The 21047-nt window shown below is 39.3% G+C and overlaps 1 protein-coding gene across 1 annotated transcript in view; it reads right to left on the bottom strand.

Annotated features, from left to right (window-relative positions):
* THSD7B (thrombospondin type 1 domain containing 7B) overlaps positions 1-21047 on the bottom strand; it is a 926619-nt gene that overhangs the window by 669472 nt on the left and 236100 nt on the right. Inside the window, exons 3-4 of the mRNA XM_070380583.1 lie at positions 18415-18663; positions 2664-2833 (exon numbers count right to left, since the gene is read on the bottom strand). Coding sequence (XP_070236684.1) covers positions 2664-2833; positions 18415-18663 — 419 coding nt within the window. The remainder of the gene's footprint in view (positions 1-2663; positions 2834-18414; positions 18664-21047) is intronic.

The raw sequence follows: 21047 nt of genomic DNA, 5'->3' as shown, positions 1-21047 counted from the left end.
TTTATTTATTGAAAATTGTAGGTTCCTCTAAGATCAGGTTCTTGGAATGCAGAGCAGCTAGTTAACAGTGGATGGTGGGATTTCCAAGGAAGAAGAATCCAGAAATTCCACTCCAGAAAGTAAACAGAATATTCTATAGCCAAAGGTAAACTTAACTTGGTGGGAAAGTCAAGTGTGACTGAGAAAAGTTTACCAAAGTCAATGCTATTAAATGTCTCTCTCCCTTCAAAACAAAATCTGACACAATAATAGGGAAAAAAACAAACAAACAAACAAAAAAGCTGATCTTCACAAAAATGGAAATGTAAAAAAAAAAAGTTACCAAAGTTTGGCCTTTGTTACTGCATTAGCAGAAAGGTTAGAAATATTTAAATTATGCCTCTTTAATTAGGCAAACATACTCTTTGGTCTCTTATAGTTGCAATTCAATTGTTTTCTTGTATTTCACTTGAGCCAAGAAGAAATTTTCACATTGCCAGATTTGTCAAGGTATATCCATAAATGACAGGCTTCCCACTTGGCTCTGTGGTAAAGAATAAGCCTGCCAAACAGGAGACACAGGTTGGATACCTGGGTCAGGACGATCCCCTGGAGGAAATGGCAACCCACTTCAGTATTCTTACCTGAGATATCCCATGGATAGAGGGGCCTAGTGGGCTATAGTCCACAGGGTCGCAAAAGAGTCAGACACAACTTAGTGACTAAACAACAACCCATAAATGGTAATAGTAGAAAATGAAAGCATTTATAAGAAACAAAACTAATAAATGATATTTCTGGTTCATGTCCACACAACAGCAAAATCAGACCTTTGTTAATGACTACAAATGTAAGTAGTAAACTATACCATGCCTTTAATCCAATGTGGCTGTCCTGTATTTTCCAATCAGCAACAGTTTGACTACTTTACTCAAATTTCGACAAGAATACATAGTTTCATCATATACATCCATGGGTATGTATCTTGTCCCCACATCTAAGCACCTCCACCAACCACCACCCAAGACCTGGGTTACCAAGCTTAGGCTTTCTAATCACTTTCTGTTTCCATGTGAACCAAAGTATTAATTTAGAAGTATGCCTTGTCCTAAGATTTTTTCCTCTTTTCTAGGTGCTTGAAGAATATTGTCCTGGGGCTTAACAGGCTGCTAAATGTGCACTTAACATCCTTCCTCTACTTAACATTTCCCAACATGTAGCATATGATTCCCAACCCTAGAACACCATCCTTCCAATTTCCTCCTAATTACAAACTTCCTGCCCAGCATGTTTCCATTAAGAAAGCTGGAAAGACTAAGGTTGAAAAAAACTTTAGAAATAGTTGATCCATAAGATAAGAAAGCTATTTTTACTAAAGAAACTTTAGGAAGATGTCAATAGAAGATTCAATGTTGAAGCTGAAAATAGATCATAATATATCAATTCTAAAAAAAATTTATATATGTTTTGACCCCTGAAGCCCCTATTACTGTAGACAACAGTAAAGGAGAAGAAAAAGAAAGTGAAATAGAAAGATCACCAATGTCTGAAAGAAAAATTTGAATTTTTTTAATCTAAATTCTATTCCTCCAAATTTAGAAAAGTAAGCATAGTCATGTCTATCCTGGAAGAGAAAGTGTGTAAATTTTCACTTTCCAAAAGAGACATTAGAGAAGGAAAAAAATTCACCTATTAAATCATTCTAGCCCTATAAATGCAGCACTGTAACTTCAATTGTTGAAGCAAATTCTAAGGAGTCTGTAAGGATGACCCCTCTATTAGTCATGCAGTGACTCATAGAAGGCTATGGTCATGGCCTATGAAATGATGAGAGGCCATGTCACAAAAAAAGGCACCTGGTGAAAAACGTCACAGGATAAAACGGATATATCTCCACAATAAGAAAGCTCACACCTCTCTCCCTAACCAAGTTGGACAGTAGAGAAACGTACATGCACATTCTCAAGGAAGCATTTCCATCTTGACCACTTCTATAGCGGGCACTGCTAAGTGCCCCTCCAATGTGTCTGGTACAGACCGTACATTTTTTCTAGACTGGAAGCATTACTGCATACTCTTGGCTTTTCAATCCATTGACTTAAGTAAATCTGGGCCAGTTTTTCAGTTCTTATATGTTATCACCATGCCAAACTCTGAAACAAAAGGACTGTATACACCTAATGAGAGCATACCATGGACAAAGTTGTTTTTCCTCCCCCACTTTCTTCCTTATTGTTCTCTTATTATTTAAACTCTGGCAATAAGACAATGGATCCTTGATATCTGAAAATGATATGTCCGTAGAAGTTCGCACATTCACAAAAAAACCTCTCTTATAGAAAAAAAGAAAAAGACTGTTACTACTTCTTTGCCAACTGGCTGACTCCAGCATACTAGCCCCTTAGCATGCTGCATTCACTTCTGTTCCTGATCTTAGGTCTATTTTCTCATTTAATTTTCACAATGATCCCTTCCAATGAGGAAATTATTATCACTAGTAATTTTTAACTATTCCTAACTATTGCAAGTAGCAGAACTTAAGGATAGTTGGCAAATAGGCAATAAAATTTTACATTTGTGAATGCTGAAGGTCCATTATACCAAGGAGAATATGAGGAGATGGTATTGGAATGCATTTCCATTCCAGTCAGCAGCAGACTCTGGCCCCAGTACTGGCTGCCTACCTTCCTTGGCCCTCTGTGCTGTGGATGCTGGTGTTCTCTGGGCACAGTACACCTCTCGGGTCTGGATCCCACCTCCACAAATGGGTCCCGTCTCATGCCAGTGGAGGTACTGCTGCTCGAGAAGGAGAGAGACTTGGCATTCTTTCCATTCAGAGGTCTTCCAGGAATACCTGTTTGGTGTGATTTGTTTAAAAGAAGAAGAAGAAGTAAGGAAAACACAGAATTCCACAGGAAACTTATTGACATCAAATGTATGTAATCATCTCTCTTTCTAGTATCAAATCGTCGCCTATGGATAAAGACATTTACCAGCTTTGAATACTAAACCTCTTTTATTTCCTTGAGAAAAAGTAGGCAGTCTATCATGCTAATAGCACAGGACCAGAAGATTGAATGAAGGAAAATATGGGTAAATAGTAGAGATGTCTCAGACTTAAAGTTCTAAGAGAATAAAGAATCAGAGAAAAGACCCTGGTAGTCCAGTGATTAATACTCTATGCTTCTAATGCAACAGGTGTGGGTTTGATCCATAGCTGGGGAACTAAGATCCCAGATGCCATGCAGCATGGCCAAAAAAATTAGAGGAAGGAGCTGGAAACTAAATGAGCTTAATTCTAGCAGGTGAACTCATCATGGGGTTTAATTCCACAAACTTTTAGATGACTTTGTGTGAAAGTTGAGCTTTCTTTTTTAATTAGTAGGACAGTGTATGAATGTTTGAGTATATTATTTTAAATGAACAGAGACTACCTCCAACTTGTCAACCTTATTGATACAGGTATTTCTATCAATTCGACCCCATTGGAATAAAGGTATATGTATTAAAAACGAGTTCACCATCAGTTCAGTTCAGTTCAGTCACTCAGTCGTGTTCAATTCTTTGTGACCCCATGGACTGCAGCACACCAGGCTTCCCTGTCCAACACCAGCTCCTGGAGCTTGCTCAAACTCTTGTCCATCGAGTCAGTGATGTCATCCAATCATTTCATCCTCTGTCATCCCCTTCTCTTCCTGCCTTCAGTCTTTCCCAGCATCAGGGTCTTTTCCAGTGAATCAGTTCTTTGAATCAGGTGGCCAAAGTATTGGAGCTTCAGCTTCAGCATCAGTTCTTCTAATGAATATTCAGGACTGATTTTCATTAGGTTTGACTGCTTTGATATCCTTGCTGTCCAAGGGACTCTCAAAAGTCTTCTCCAACACCACAGTTCAAAAGCATCAATTCTTTGATGCTCAGCTTCTATGTACCACTGTATTTAATTGGTGAGTTGTTTTTCTTTTATTCACACATTTACAGACATGCCATTGTTATACTGACTTAGAATGTCTTCTTGGTTTACAACTGATTGAGATACACAGCGATAGACACATGCACACACAAAGAAGGGGGAAGGCATGATGAAGTTTCTGCACAACTTACAGAAAATAAAACAATGATAATAATACTACATTCATACCTAGAGAATGCAAAAGTAGGTTTCAGACAGAATCTACTTTTGTGGTTTATGAGAGCATTCCTAAAGCCCATAGCATTACGATAATCCAACAGAATTCACATAAATATCAGAAGATTCCTTAGTTACTGGAGTAACAAGCCAAATATAAGAACATTCTCATCTCTGCTGTCCCATTTCATATTTTAGGAAAAATTTCTCAGTTTGGGGATTGTTCAAAGAAAAAAAATAGTACTAAAAAATAAACACGCCTCACCAAGGCCCTGGCCTTATAAAAACTAGAGTAAAACTGAAATCAAGTAACAGACATCAAAATCAGGAAGCAAATCTCTGAAGTACCTAAGAGTGAGCAAAGCCCTAGACAAGGAGGGTTTTCATTCTAAAAAGCTTGAAAGCTGAGGCTCATCAGTCTTGTGAAAAGCCCTTTGTAGTAAAAGAATTTGGATAATCCTGTGGGGTCTGTAGTAACAGGATTCTGCTCCCTTTGCCTCACTACTTCATTTTCACAGGGTTTTCCAAGTGAAAATCAGTCAGAGAGCTGGACAAGAGTCTGAAGTGTCGAGCTAAGTCCTGCTTACACTAGGTGAATATAGACAATAACATGTTTCTAATTCCTGGGCATGAAAGATGGAGGAAAGTCTAAGTCTTCCCAGAGACGGTTCTTCTCCAGAGGTGATGATCCAAAGCTCTTTCTCCTCACTAGACAGAGGGGTCACCTAGACTCCATGGTCACTCAGGCAGAAGGCTTGTCTCTTGTGTCTCTGAGTCTCAGGGCACAGGTAAGTTCTCTTGTCTCTGGACTCTAAGGCAAGGCACAGTGTGGTAGGGGTGGGTTAATTGGACAGTTACCACATTCTCATTTCAAATCCTCTCCCCGCACTGATTGCCTAAAAGGGCTCTCTAGCTGTTAAGGAGGTCAGAGCAGTTCTACCCTAAGGCTCCTATAGCAAATAAGGTGGGGAAAAGGTGCAGTAAGGTGTGGACGACAAGCATGCTTTGGAATCAAACAGACATGGTTTGAATCTGAGCCTTTCCACTTACTAGTCATGTGACTTTGGCTCAATTCTATTTTCCTAACTGTAAAATAAGGGTAATAACACTGAATGTGGATCAAAGCACATAACAAATGTTCAGTAAATGTTAATTCCCTTTTTTACATCCTCTTACACCTGTTTTTTGGTCTCCTGCTGACATAGAACACACACACACACACACACACCCAACATTGTACTTATGAGAACTTAATTGATTTTATCAGAAGTTAATATTAGGGATCCAGGAATGCCATAGTCTTACCTCCAAGAATCAAAATTCAGTAAAGAACATAAAAGAAACTTAGAGCATTTAGAATTATAGCAAGTCACAGCAATTTGTTCACTTGTTTGAAAGGAATGGGCCATGCTGCATAAACTGCTTTTTCAATTAATTTATCATGACCCTATAAGAATTAGCAATGGAGGAATTTTGGGAGTCATTTTAGAGATAAATGAAAAGTTTAATGACTATGGTTTTCTATAAAGTAACAAAAACCCTGTTCGTAGCTCTTTAACCAAAAACACCCAAACTCCATTCACTGGCAAACAACAAATTCTTAAAAAAAAAGAAAAAAGAAGTAGACATTTATCATGATTGCTATTGCTTACCACCTCAGAGAAAACACCAACCTAGCAAGAGGCAAAGGAAAAAGCACATTAGTGAAGGACTTCTATATTCCTTTTTAACATGCCAGTCTTTTCATAGTCTTTGCCTTTTTATTTTTATTTTTTTTTTCAAATGCAGTATGTTCAGTCACAAATCACCTGGAAGCCAGGAAAACTGAACATTCTGAACTCATCCAACCTGGGAAATTGTCTCTAGGATCTGACAGAATAAGAAATCAAAGGAGTCTTCTCAGCTAAATGTTGCCTGTTATCTCCCTCAGAGGCTGTGACAGGAATAGCCCTCCAGCCTCTGGACAACTTGGCTTCCTGATTGCCAAGGACATTCTCTTTAATGTCCAAGTCCACATCAAAGACCAGGCCTTTCCACCCTTTCTCTCCCAACTCTGCTGCCTTTCAAGCCTTACTTTGTCCTTCTGCTTAAGAGAGAAATAGGAAGTGTCTCAAAGGCCAAGATCCTGCCTCTTGTCGATAAAGAACACTTTGAAACCAACTATACAAATGCCTCAAGTAAAGTAAACGGCCATGACATGAAACCAATTAGTCGATCCTCATAGCCCCTCATGGACGTAGCCCCTCATGAATGTAGCCCCTCATGAATGTAGCCCCTCATGAATGGATCCATTTGTCTTGTCACATGGCCTGACTGAACAGCAGAGACAAGGCATTCATTTATTAAGGCTTCTAGGATATCATGACATACACCTGAAGCAATAATAACAATCAAAGTCTTCTGCACGCTAAGTCTGTTACAGGTACCACGTTAACCAATCTAGGTGTAAAACTTCATATAGTCTTCCCAACACGTCTGTAAAGAGACTTGTTGAGAATATCATCAGTTAGGTTCAGTTTAGTTAAGTCACTCAGCCATCGACTCTTTGCGACCCCATGGACTAAAGCACGCCGTTAGAATTTGAACACTGTGGTCACATAGGGTCAAATTCTAGCATTTTCAGGAGATAAGAACAAGTTAAAGAGAAAAATAAAATATAAACCCAATAAATGTATCTAACTGTAAAAATTCAAGTTCCCACAAAATGCTGAAATGACAATTTTCTGATGACTAATACCTTTTCAAGGCCCTGAAATCAAACTCACCATTTTGCTGCCTGGCTACCATGAGTGTTAGGGAAACCTGACATCAATCTTTTATGTGAAAATGATTCCAATGACCTCACCATTAGTGAGACGTCACACTGTCAGCCACTTATATACTGAATACCCAAGGGAAATAACTTGTGTTAAGAATATTTCAATCAATGCTAAGGTATGTATGCGAGATGGATGGCAGAAAGGAATTAAAAGTAGGACTCTCTAGGAACAGAAATAAGCCTGCCCAATAGTAAGCAAATCACTTAATCAACCATGCATTTATTTCTTTTTTCTTTTAAGAAGTAATTCTTGAACTCTAGTTATATGTCAAGGATGGATTCAGACAATAGAAAAGAATAACAATGATCAAGACAAAGCCCCTGACCCTGAAGAGATGACCTTCTAGGGCGGTAGACAGACAGAAATGAACCAAAACAGAATTCGGCATCAGATAACATGTCCATCAGAGAGAGATGGATGAGGAGAGCTAGTTCAACACTGTATCAGGAAAGCCTGCAGAATGCTGAATAAAATAAAGCAGTGGGCACAAGAAGAGGTGGACAAGAAGCATTCTAGAGGAGAGTATGCTCAAAGGTCCCAGGGAAGGCGAGTGCTTTGCGCTTTGTAGGAAACCTCAGGAGCCAGTGTGATTGGAACAAGCAGGTCAAGGTAGGAGGGAGAAAGAGGGAGAGGCAGGCAGGGGCCAGGCTACAGAGGGAGGACTATGAGTGTTATTCCAAATGTGCTAGGAAACCACTGTCAAGTTTTGAGGAGGGTGAAAGAGTCATCCTGGCCACTGACTGAAGGACATACTACAGGGCAGTGGAAAAAGGGAGATAAATTTAGAGGCATTTGTTACTCTAGGAAACATGCTGCTAAGGCTTCAGCTGGGGCACTCACAGTGAATACGAGAAGTGATCAGACTCTGGATATTCTGTGAAGGTGGAGACAGCCTTCTGATGATTAGACATGGGTAGGAGAAGACTTCCCCAATGGCTCAGTGGGTAAAGAATCTGCCTTCAAAGCAGGAGACACAGGAGATGCAGGTTTGATTCCTGGGTCAGGAAGATCCCCTGGAGAAGGAAATGGCAACCTGCTCCAATATTCTTGCCTGAAAAATCCCAAGGACAGAGGAGTCTGGCAGGCTAGAGTCCATGGGATCGCAAAGAGTCGGACACAACTGAGCAACTAAGCACTAGTGGGAGAGAAAGAGAGGAGTGGGGAATAATTTCAGGAACCTGCCTTGTGGTCCAGTGGCTAAACATCTGTACTCCCAATGCAGGGGTTCCAGGTTCAACCCCTGTTCAGGGAACTGGCTTCCTCATGCCTCAACTAAGAGTTTGCATGCCATGACCAAAGATTCTGTATGCCACAAGTGAGACCAGGCGTAGCCATATAAAATAAATAAATAAAAAAGAATGATTCCAAATTACGTTGCCCCAAGTACTAGTAGCACAATTTCTTGGCACTGAATTCTTACCTGAAACAGCCCAGGAAATGGGACAAGAACTCAGATATCAGGTAAATGAATAAAACCTGAATTTCACTGCTATACTCTGCTTTCTGAAGCTGTCTCCCACACCTGAACTCACTAGCCAATTTCTTCATATGTCCCCCATAATTTAAGTCTACTCTTAGGAAATAGTCAATAAATGTATTCACAGGATACTATTAAATTACACATGTGTGCTTGCTCAGTCATGTCCAACTGTTTGCCACCCCATGGACTGTAGCCTTCCTGGCTCCTCTACTCATAGAATTTTCCAGGCAAGAATACTGGAGTGGGTTGCCATTTCCTACTCCAGGGAATCTTCCCGACCCAGGGATCGAACTCAGGTCTCTTGTGTCTCCTGAAATGACAGGCGAATTCTTTACCATCTGTGCCACCTGGGAAGCTCCATATATTAAGAGTTATTATTAAATATTTCATCATTCTGAAAAGGTATATGCAATTTACAATAAGAATTCAAGATTAAACCAAAGAAAGAAATCTCTAGTGGTGGGCATACACATTTCCAGAAAGAAATAGAGGAGACAATTTCTGGATTAGAAAAAGCTCCCCAAGGCCTGGAAATCTTATCCTCTGGGTAGCCAGCTTGTCTTCCTGAGAGTACTATTGTCTAACCCTAGGAAACCTGTACTCAAACTATTCTCCAAATTTATGGGGGAAGGCTAGAAGGGGTAAGGAATGAATGCATTGCTCTGAAGCAAGGAATAGAGACATTCTAAATTAGCAAAGTCAAATTAGAAAAGTACGTACATTTAGTGACTATTTTAAAAAGACTTTCATCCTACTAAGGTGACATAAACTGATTTTAATAGCAGCAGTATGGCAAGACCATCAGAGTTTTACAGCAACCCTCGCCCTTTAGAATGCATGCTTTGTCACTTTCAGAAGGCTTAGAATTGCTTACAGAGTGTGGATGTCTTTCCTCCTTCTAAAGGCTTAGATCTAAAGCAAAGCAACATGGAATAGAATCTTCAGTGATCTAACAATGACAGATTGAAAGAATAATTGCATTAGTGAATGGTCGTGTTTTGACTAAGCACATATAGCTTTGCAAACACTCTTGGAATTGAAACCCTAGCACAATATATTCAAATTAAATGTGTGTATATTAAAAATCCGTGTACTGCAGCATGACTAATTTATGATAATGTCTGTAGTCCTTTTAAAATTGTAAATGCATTTAGAAAAGAAGTAAGTTGTCATTTTTTGCTGAACAGACAACCAAAATAAAGAGAACTGATCGAGCTTTATGTGTTTTACGCTCTAGTAATTTTTTATTGAATAGAGTGGGACTATTGATTATGGTAAGCTACTCTCAAGTGCAAAGCTCTTTGCTCTTCGGCAGATGACTTTGCCAGTCAAACTCCATGTATGCATTATTAATAGATTTCTATCACTACGCACAGCACTTAGCAATACATTAACTTTCTTACACTAACAGGGGAGCAAATCTTCCATCCAGGAGAACTGAAAGTGGAACAACAGGGACTCATGAAAAAATACGCACCAATAAAAGATGGACTCAATAAAAAGGCATCGGTCTCCTTCTGCTGAAACAATTTACAGATTCTTTGAAACTGCTATTTCTTTCCCAAACAGATTCTCTTGAGGTTCCAGGTCATGACTCCTTTACTCCTCAAGTGCTGTAAAAAAGCTGCTTAATTAAAACAATTTTAAAAAGCTTCCTTAAAGAACTCATTAATTCATTTGGAGGATGAGATGGCTGGATAGCATCACCGACTTGATGGACATTAGTTTGAGTGAACTCCGGGAGTTGGTGATGGACAGGGAGGCCTGGCGTGCTGCGATTCATGGGGTCACAAGGAGTTGGACACGGCTGAGCGACTGCACCGAACTGAACTGACTGAGCTTCTAGTATGTGCAAGGTATTACTATGGTAGACAATCAATGGGAAAAGATCAGTAGATGTGGTAGGCAATGTGTGTGCCCTTCTTTTCCAGAAGTCAGACTTTTACAAATGAAGAATCCACCGGCAATATGGGAGACCCAGGTTCAATCCCTGGGCCAGGAAGATCCTCTGGAGAAAAAATGGCAGCCCGCTCCAGTATTCTTGCCTGGGAAATCCCATGGACAGAGCAGCCTGGTGGGCTACAGCCTAAGGGGTCACAAAGAGTCAGACAAGACTGACTGACACTAACTAATTGTGGTCTCATTTCTCACCCTTCTTGAACCTACTCTTATAACTAATGATGACAGAAACTTCTTTTCTGGAAATCCAGACACACTTGGCAAAAGCAAGGCAGCCACTGGGGACCACTTTACAAGTTCTGTGTGTTCATTCCTTCCCTGGGGAGATGTCCATATTGAATATTCTTTATGAAGCCAATTTCAGATGCCTGTTATACAAACTGACTTGAATTATTCACACATGTCATATTAAGTATCAGCATGGAATAAAGCATCCTGTGCATAAAATTGTTCTGGAACTGCCCTACATTTGATGATCTATCCATTGTCTGCTGAGCATTTACTCTAAGCCAGGCACTTTTATAGATGCTACCCACTCTGAAGTAGAGGCAGAAAAAAAAAACTAACAAAAAATCCATATGTTTGGGATGAGTTATGGGAACATTACCAACTATTAAACACTCTTAAAGAACATAGTTATAATGTTTGAAGATGTGCTAGTTTTTAATGAGAGTATTATACAAGATTCTTAAAATCAATACACTAAGACAGACTGAAATTTCCTGAGTCTTCCACCAATCAGCACAGTGAAGGCTAAGCAGGTGTTGAACAAACATCTCTTCAAGACACAACATTCCTCTTCTAACACTCACTTCATTCCAATGGGCAAAGGAAGCCAAATACTAAGCCAACTTTTATCCACCATCCCTTCTCTTGGCACCATTACTTGGCTTTAACAGTCATCTTAAAGAAAAAAAAGTCATCAATTGATCCCCAGAGTTTTCTCAAGGAAAAATAACTTTATCTATAAAACTTAAAATCAGGTTAAATACCTTAAAGAGAAAATAGGAAGGAACAGCCTGGCCACAGCAGGTTGTTTTAAAAGCACATCAAAGTGGGTAGAAGACCCACATAGACCTCTCAGAGTCTGCACAGACAGACCTTTTATGAAGAATCTCTAGTTTACCCAAAACAGAGATAAATTAACACATACTAGAGGTAAGGAGAGACAGTTTATGAGGCCCCATATTTTTCAGTGTCAGACCAGAGTGTTGAAGCAATGTTTAGGAAATTGTTTTTTCTGGGCAGTAATTCACACACTCTATGTAAAATATCAGCCATACAGTGTCTGCCTAGAGATCTTCTTAAAAGTTTTACTCTATAGTGGTCACTGTTACCTTTTAACAGCACTGTCTTATACTTATATTAAATTTTAAATGTTAAATTAACATTTAAGAAATACAACAGTCATTTCAGTGTGAAAGCTGTTGTCTCCTGGGGAGATTGTGGAAGTTGCTGGTAGGTCATCCAAGGTATCAGTTCCAAGAAAGATGCTGACATTTTTCAGTATTCTTGTCTGTTAGTGTGTTCAGCCAGAACAGGCTCTATGCTTAAAGTACAGAGGGTCTGGAGTCATAGCTGTTGTAGCATCAGGTCAGGTCCCAGTTGTCTGTGTCCTCTGCCTTTTCTTATGCTGTCCAGTAACCAGAGGTTCAAAACTGGGAAAGGAGGATGTCAAGGCTGTGTATTGTCACCCTGCTTATTTAACTTATACGCAGAGTACATCATGCAAAATGCTGGGCTGGAAGAAGCACAAGCTGGAATCAAGATTGCCGGGAGAAATATCAATAACCTCAGATATGCAGATGGCATCACCCTTATGGCAGAAAGTGAAGAGGAGCTAAAGAGCCTCTTGATGAAAGTGAAAGAGGAAAGTGAAAAAGCTAGCTTAAAACTCAACATTCAGAAAATGAAGGTCATGGCCTCTGTTCCCATCACTTCATGGCAAATAGATGGGAAAATAGCATCCTTTTGAAAACAAACTTACAGCTATATGTGTGTGTACATGAGTGTGTGTGTTAGTTGTTCAGTCGTGTACGACTCTGTGAAAGTAGCCTTAAGCACTTTCTCTCACAAAGATCTTAAAGCTATACTGCTAACTCCCTTATACAGTTGACTCTTGAACAACTATAAGAGGTTAGGGGTGATGATGTTCCACATAGTCAGAAAATTTGGTGTTAGTCCACCCTTTGTATTCAAGGTTCTTTATCCATGAAATCAACCACCCTCAGATTGTGTAGTGCTGTATTATTTAGTATTGAAAAATGTCTGTGTCTTGGAGGACCTGCACATTTCAAACCCCGGTTGTTCAAGTAGCAACTGTAGTTCTAAAGTTCGATACAGGATCCTTGGGGCTGGTGCACTGGGATGACCCAGAGGGATGGTACAGGGAGGGATGTGGGAGGGGGGTTCAGGATGGGGAACACATGTACGCCCATGGTGGATTCATGTTGATGTGTGGCAGAACCAATACAATATTGTAAAGTAATTAGCCTCCAATTAAAATAAATAAATTTAAACTAAAAAAAAAAAATAAAGTTTCCCAAATTAGCTTAACACAGGCTGACCTCAGCCTTACAGGTTAACTTATGCTCGATGCTTCAAGGAATCTCCAAAGTGTTCAGGGTCAGGGAGCTCTTCTAGCAGGGGCTCTTCTTGGTCACAATTGCTTTCATGCCTTAGGGACTGGCACTCACAGTGTTCAAGTGAAAATGTTGATTAGTGGAGTCTAGCTAGTGAAAAGAGTAGCCCCTGAACTATACAACTAAAAACCACTGTGAACAGTATTATTATTGGAGGAAGTAGGAAGTAAACACATCTCTAGCTCATCTCTTCTTAGAATACATATTCTTCCTCTCATTAACTGAAATGCTAATTTCCTCACTTCCTTCAAGTCCTCCTCCAAACCCCAGTCCCTGATCCTGCTCGTTCAAAGGAAGTTTCTCTAATGACACTCTTTAATTCTATAACCTGAGCTGACCCCCATTACAGCATTCCAGAAGTCTCTATCTTTGCCCTGTTCTAATGATTCATTTTTTCTATATTTCATACACAAAATATATAGTTTATTTTATTTATTACATTTATTTAGTATATCTTCACTAAAATTTAGGTCCCATAAGAGGAAGGGAACTTTGTCCAATCTATTTTCTGAGGTATCCCAAACATTTAATGTAGTGCTTGGCACATGGCAAGAGTTTAAGAGTATATTTATTTAACAAAGGAAAACATCTCCTACAGCAAAGATGGTAGAAGGGTAAAACCAAGTGACATTCCAAGAGAGGACATTTTCCTACTAAGGAGAAGGGTGGCGAATTAAATTTCTTGATACATATGAAGTGCTCATGAATTCTGGGAAAGGAGAAATGGATATTTTTGATCCCTAAGAGATTTTTGTTTCTATTTCCCTTGTTCACGATGAATTTTAATCACCGGTGTCAAACTAGAAACAAAAGTTAACACACAGTCTTTATGCCTTCCTGAGGCAGAGGCCACAGCTCAGATCTCAGACAAATAAGAATGTCAGCCAATGTTAATTTTGTTGTTGTTATTTAAGTGTGCTCCTCCCCACCACCAACTAGAATCATTAGTAAACACATCATTCTCCCTAGAGAACACTGGTTGGTATTCGGTGAATTTTCTAAGACTCCTATCTCCTACAAATTCACTATTTGAGAAGGTTTTTAGAAAATGTCATACTCAGTAACATTTCTATACAGCAGATCTAGAGGCCCAGGTTAACCTCCAATGAACTTTTTGTCAGGACCTGTTTTCTGATGTGAAGGTTCAATTAAATGAAGCTCAAAGTAGAAATTAATCTTGGATAAATCTTATATGCAGAGTATATCATGTGAAATGCCTAGCTGGATGAAGCACAGCTGGAATCAAGATTGCCGGGAGAAATATCAATAACCTCAGATATGAAGATGACACCACCCTTATGGCAGAAAGTGAAGAACTAAAAAGCCTCTTGGTGAGAGTGAAAGAGGAGAGTGAAAAAGCTGGCTTAAAACTCAACATACAGAAAACTAAGATCATGGTATCTGGTCCCATCACTTCATGGCAAATAGATGGGGAAACAATGGAAACAGTGACAGACTTTGTTTTCTTGGGCTCCAAAATCACTGTAGATGGTGACTGCAGCCACAAAATTAAAAGACGCTTGCTACTTGGAAGAAAAGCTATCATTAATCTAGACAACATATTAAAAAGCAGAGACATTACTTTGTGAACAAAGATCCAACTCAGACCCAACTGAGTGACTGAACTGAACTGAACTGAACATCTTGAAGTATTACTATTCCATGGTATTTTGTTGGGAAAAATAACATGTATGAATGCACATATATGTGTATCTATACCCTCATCTGGGTGTATGTCTTCACTAACATGAGAGTCAGTGTGAGGTATTGAAAAGATCACTGACCTTGAAGCCAAATGGACTTCAACTTGAATCAAAAGAGACAATACCAATTTACATCACTTTTTACAATTAAACATGTCCCATTTAGATGATAAACGTCATATTATTCTAAATAATCTTTATAATATCTCTCATAAATTTATTGACCTAAAGCATATACTCAATAAAAGGCAGTCATGCTTAACGAAGTTGATACAACTCAACTTCTTCAACATCTTTAGGGAGGTACCACTCTTACAAGAGAATTGCATAGTTATTGACAAAAAAAAGAGGAAAATGGAGGATATTTATAACTCAAAAAACTGTTGAAAATATCAGGAGAAAGTCATCAGCCATTCCTTGAAAAGGATGAAGGAAAAAAGGACACACGTGAAGTTATCATTTAACTCAGATTCTATTCCTGGCAGCATAACATTGAGAATCTTCCTAAACTAGACCTCCATAGGGAAAAAAATAATCTTCAAATCACTCAGAAGAATAACTTTCTATTCTATTAAGTTATTATAGAATAGATAATATACCAAAGAATGTTCTAAGTACCACACAATTACACTCATCTCACACAGAAGCAAAGTAATGCTCAAAATTCTCCAAGACAAGGCTTCAACAGTACGTGAACCAAGAACTATCAGATGTTCAGGCTGGAGTTAGAAAAGGCAGAGGAACCAGAGATCAAATTGCCAACATCTGTTGAATCATAGGAAAAGCAAGAGAGTTCCAGAAAAACATCTACTTCTGCTTCATTGACTATGCCAAAGCCTTTGACTGTGTGGATCACAACAAACTGGAAAATTCTTATAGAGATGGGAATACTGACCACCTCACCTGCCTACTGAGAAATCTATATGCAGGTCAAGAAGCAACAGTCAGAACCAGACATGGAACAATGAACTGGTTTCAAATTGGAAAATGGACTGGTTTCAAATTGGGAAAAATACATCAAGGCTGTATATTGTCACCCTGCTTATTTAAGTATATCATGCAAAATGCTGGACTGGATGATGCAAAAACTGGAATCAAGATTGCCAGGAGAAATATCAATAACCTCAGATATGGGCTTCCCTGGTGGCTCAGAGGGTAAAGTGTCTGCCTGCAATGTGGGAGACCTGGGTTCGATCCCTGGGTTGGGAAGATACCCTGGAGAAGGAAATGGCAACTCACTCCAGTATTCTTGCCTGGAGAATCCCATGGACAGGAGTCTGGTGGGCTACAGTCCACGGGGTCACAAAGATTCGGACACAACTGAGCGACTTCACATTCACGTTCACTTTCAGATATGAACATGACACCACCTTTATGGCAGAAAGAGAAACTGAAGAGCCTCTTGATAAAGTGAAAAAGAAGAATGAAAAAGCTGGCTGAAAACTCAACATTAAGAAAAGTAAGATCATAGCATCCGGTCTGATCACTTCATGGCAAATAGATGGGGAAACAATGGAAATAGTGACAGACTTTGTTTTCTTGGGCTCCAAAATCACTGCAGATGGTGACTGCAGCCATGAAATTAAAAGACACTTGCTCCTTGGGAAAAAAAAAAAAAAAAAAAAAGCTATGACCAACCTAGACAGCATATTAAAAAGCAGAGACATTACTTTGCCAACAAAGGTCCATCTAATGAAAGGTATTGTTTTCCCAGTAGTCATTTATAGATATGAGAGCTGGACTATAAAGCTGAGTGTTGAAGAATTGATGGTTTTGAACTATGGTATTGGTGAAGACTGTTGAGAGTCTCTTGGACTTCAAGGAGATCAAACCAGTCAAACCTAAAGGAAATCAGTCCTGAATATTCACTGGAAGGACTGATGCTGAAGTTGAAGCTCCAATATTTTGGCCACCTGATGCAAAGAACTGACTCATTGGAAAAGACCCTGATGCTGGAAAAGATTAAAGGCAGGAGGAGAAGGGGACAACAGAGAATGAGATGGTTAGATGACATGAGTCTGAGCAAGCTCTGGGAGCTGGTGATGGACAGGGAAGCTTGGCATGCTGCAGTGCATGGGGTTGCAAAGAGTCAGAGACTACTGAGCAACTGAATTGAACTCGTTACAGTATGCCTTCCAAGAGGAGATTCTCTTACTGGGGGAAATGAATCCACCTGAAAATAACAATAAGAATCAGTACACCTGTAGTGCCTCCTATGTGCTAAGCAGTGGGATAGACAGTGCTAGTGTGCAGCTCTTAAACCTCCAACACAGGCAGCATATTTAGACACATGTTATTGACGAGGGGAATGTCTTAAAGAAGTTGTATAGCTTTTTCAAACATATACAGCTAAAAAGTAATGGTATACAATTTTAACCCAAGGTCTATCCAAGTTCAAAAAGGACAGAGACCTCAGGTTTTATTTCCAATCTCATGCTTTGCCCCAAAATTAGTGTCTTGAAAGACTGAACACACGCTCAATACAATTAGGAAGGATTCTGTGACAGTAGGTTAACCTGTCAAGAATCAGGAACTGCATCTGTTTTCTCTCTTTTTCAGGAAAGAAATGATGTAAATATAAGTGGTCATCTTACTAAAAAATGAACAATCATTATATAAGGAGTATGTTGAATCAACCCCGATTTCTATGGTGAGGTGGAAGAAGTGTGTGACTAAGAATGTGAAAAAAGGAACTTGCTCAGCGATACCCCACTCCCCAACCTCTGCCCTCCTCTCACTCATTCTTTCAAGTATAAGGAATAGCCAGGCCCATCCACAACACCAGGTGAGTCTGTAACCTGCTTATACTCCACATATCCCAGGTGATTAATTCCTACAGTACGGTATGTTTTGCTTCACTGTTTCACTGAGGAAATGGTCTGAAATCTTAGATACAATAAGAAACTAGAAAAGATCTATCTAATATAGCTACAGACTTAAGATATAGTTCAGGGCAGCTGTGCAGCAGGAATTATCACAAATTCATCCCCAACTGACTTCTGCACAACTTCTATCATTATCAGACTGAGTCCATTGTAAGCCAACAACCAGATGAAAATACACTGGGGTCTTCACCAAAGGTGACACAATCAGGCAAAATATAACCAATATCAAGGTCTTCAATTTAGCTATTAATTTGTGTCAACCCGTTTCCAGCATTTTCCATTTCCCTAGGGACCTGGAATAGAAACAGTGCCCCAGGGTGACAGTGAATTTCAGAGAAAGAGTGTCATTAGAATCAGGGGGCTGTCATTCATTAACTATGTAACCTCAGAAATTGCTTAATCTCTCTGAGCATCAATGGCCTTATTTACAAAATGAAGATGCTGATGAATGACTTCTCAGATTATCAGAAAAATTAGGTCTGGCACATCAGGTAATGATAACTAATGGCTATTAAACATTTATGCTGTGGCAGGTGCTAGATGAAGTGAATACAGTTAGTAGAAGAGCAAACTAAGGCACTAGATTTAACTCCCTTGCCAAAATGCACATAACTGGAAAGTCTCAGAAGTAGGACTGGAGGCCAGGGAATCAACGCAGCCTATGCCCTAACCCCATTGCATTCTACTGCCTAATATGAAACTTTGCACTGAGTAAAGACTCGACAAGTATGAGACACAGCTATAGTGATCGGTAACATGTCTATATCACGTAAAATCAGATTATATAGAACTGAACACTCATGCCAAAGAATACACAATACCTGGGACATAAGTGCAGAAGCTCTCCTTCGACAATGCAGGCTTCTTTCTCGATAAGTTCAGGGCAATCCTTTCCATCTCCAAGAGCAACGTGCTTCACATCGCGGCTCCTGCTCCTAAATCCTGGTGAGAGACTCCCTGAACGACAGGTCTTAGAGCAGGGGCTCCAGGAAGACCACTCAGTGGTTTCACAGTCTTTCGGCATGATGCAGGACTGGACAGTCAAAGGGAAGGAATCTTGCATGCAAAGGCTGAAGGAACAGAAACAGAAAACAGCAGGCCATGGGCTAAGAGAGTGCAATCACATTATGAAGCACCTAGTCTGGATTAAAAGCAAACAAACAAACCTGAAACCTGGGTTTTTCAAGTTTTCATGATAAGCTCTAAAGTAAGAGAAAAAAATTTTTTTAATGTTAGAGGCATCATGATAAACCTATTGAAGGTCTTACATGTTAAGAATGAACACTGGATTTCATCTGAAACTGTGAAGTTACAATGTTTCACCCTCACAAGACACATAAGTAAGATGAGTCTATCCTGTACCTTGTTCAAAGCATCCTCAGAAACAATGGAGGTTCTTCTCATGTGCTTGCACTTTCTGACACAGCCTACAGTTCCTCTTTATTCATTGGTTCCTCAGTGTCAGATACTGCACTGTGCTTCATGGGCATTTTCTTACAACAGTCTCATGAGTTTACCTATTATTACGTCCATTTGTAGATGAGAAAACGTAAGGTCAGGAAGGCTAAATCATCTGTGTAAGGTCACAGAAAAGTAAATGTAAGCTTTTGAGTATTAATCTGTCCATTCTTTTGCACACTGGTCTATTAAAAATAAACAAATGTGGCCTTACGTTTCCCCATATTGTTAGGCTCTGCACATCAATTTCCTCATCTGCAAGACTGAAGTGCTTTAAATGCTAACAGTGTAATTGGAAAACAGATAAATAAATAAAAAGATATGATAATGTGGTGAACTCAACATAAAACCATTTCCAATGATGAAGAGAAAAACCAATGAGGCAGTGATAGACCACACGGGAAAGCTGGGGTAAGGATAGGGGGGCAATTCTAAAACGGACGGACATCCGAGACACACTTTAAAAAATTAATGGGAACTTCTCAGGCACAGAAAGAAGACTTAAAATCAAGTCAAGTAAGTAGCATATTTGAAGCCCGGAGGTAAAATTTGTGGGCATAGGAACCAGTGGTATGCTAGAACTGGATATACCATTCAACAAGGACCAACTGTAAAATTTCCAGAATTTTGCAAGCCAGTTGATTTCATGTAACTAGCTTAAACTTAGCCATGGTCAGAGTAGTTACACTACAGAAATCAGCAAATGCTACAGATCAAGCCCCCTACCCTCTGAACCTTCAACCACCAGAACTGGTGGTCAACTATTCAAAAGCACGCCAATGGGAGAAAGTAAAAGCCATAATGGACACATCTAGGGCACATAAAATTCAAAGAGAAAAGTGGACAAATATTAGGAATGTGGTTATGTAAAAAGTATGTCTGGAAAAGCTTCATGTCATGGACTAAGGACTTTGGATTTAATTGAGTATTAAATAATTTTAAGTGGAGGAAGTCACATTCATGTAGGAAGATAATAATAATTCAAGTATTAATTGACATTCGTTTCTTTTTCATCTTGTTAGTATTTCCCTTCTTCAGTCAAAGACATCCATTACTTTGAATGAAAGAAAAGCATAATTTTGACAGGAATATAAATCAAAGAAAGGGTTTAAACACTGTTCAAACACTGACTTTCAAAACTGGGCCTATGAAACCGGGTGGAACAACCCCTACAGATACAGTTTGGCAATGGTTACTTTGTATGTATTTAAAAAGAGATAAGTATTAAAATGTTTCCAAATTTCTGACTTGGAAAAATAATGAAAATTAACGGAGCCAATAAAGAAATAGATTATAGAAGATGGTGCAGGGGAGAATAATATATGTTTACATTTGGCCAGATCAATGAGTAAAATATGGTGAAATTTCAGTACAGATGTCCTTCATGAAGGGCACTAGGTGGCACTTGTAGTAAAGAACCTCCCACCCCCGCCACCGCCACTGCAGGAGATCTAAGAGACACGGGTTCGATCTCTGGGTGGGAAAGATTCCCTGGAGGAGGGCATGGCAACCCACTCCAGCATTTTTGCCTGGAGAATCCCTTGGACAGAGGAGCATGGCAGGCTGCAGTCCATAGAGTCGCAAAGAGTCAGACATGACTGAAGCAACTTAGCAAGCATGCTTGCATGCATCCTTCATGAAACCACAGAGAGTTAGTATGGTTTTCAAATTTCACAATGATATAAACTTTTGGTACAGTATTTTTTAAAGTCTATTCAGATCACATGATCCCCTTCAAAATGAAAAAAGCAATGTATACCTCATTATCATTACTCACTTCAATTAGATATTTGGGGGTTTTGGGATTGAGAGAAAATAGGAAGAATCTTTGTTGAAAATTTCCCACCTAAATCATAATGTACCATCTTTGTACAATGGGGAGAATGGAAGGAAGGACCACCTCTTTTAAACTTATGACACAACAGAAAACTGTTGATTAACAAGTTTCTAGGTTTTGACTTTTCAGAAAACATAATTGGCTGAGTCATGTCCTGAC

Source organism: Bos mutus, chromosome 2 (assembly GCF_027580195.1).
Source record: "Bos mutus isolate GX-2022 chromosome 2, NWIPB_WYAK_1.1, whole genome shotgun sequence".
In the NCBI taxonomy this organism is placed as follows: domain Eukaryota; kingdom Metazoa; phylum Chordata; class Mammalia; order Artiodactyla; family Bovidae; genus Bos; species Bos mutus.
This window is presented reverse-complemented; position numbering and strand designations above follow the sequence as displayed.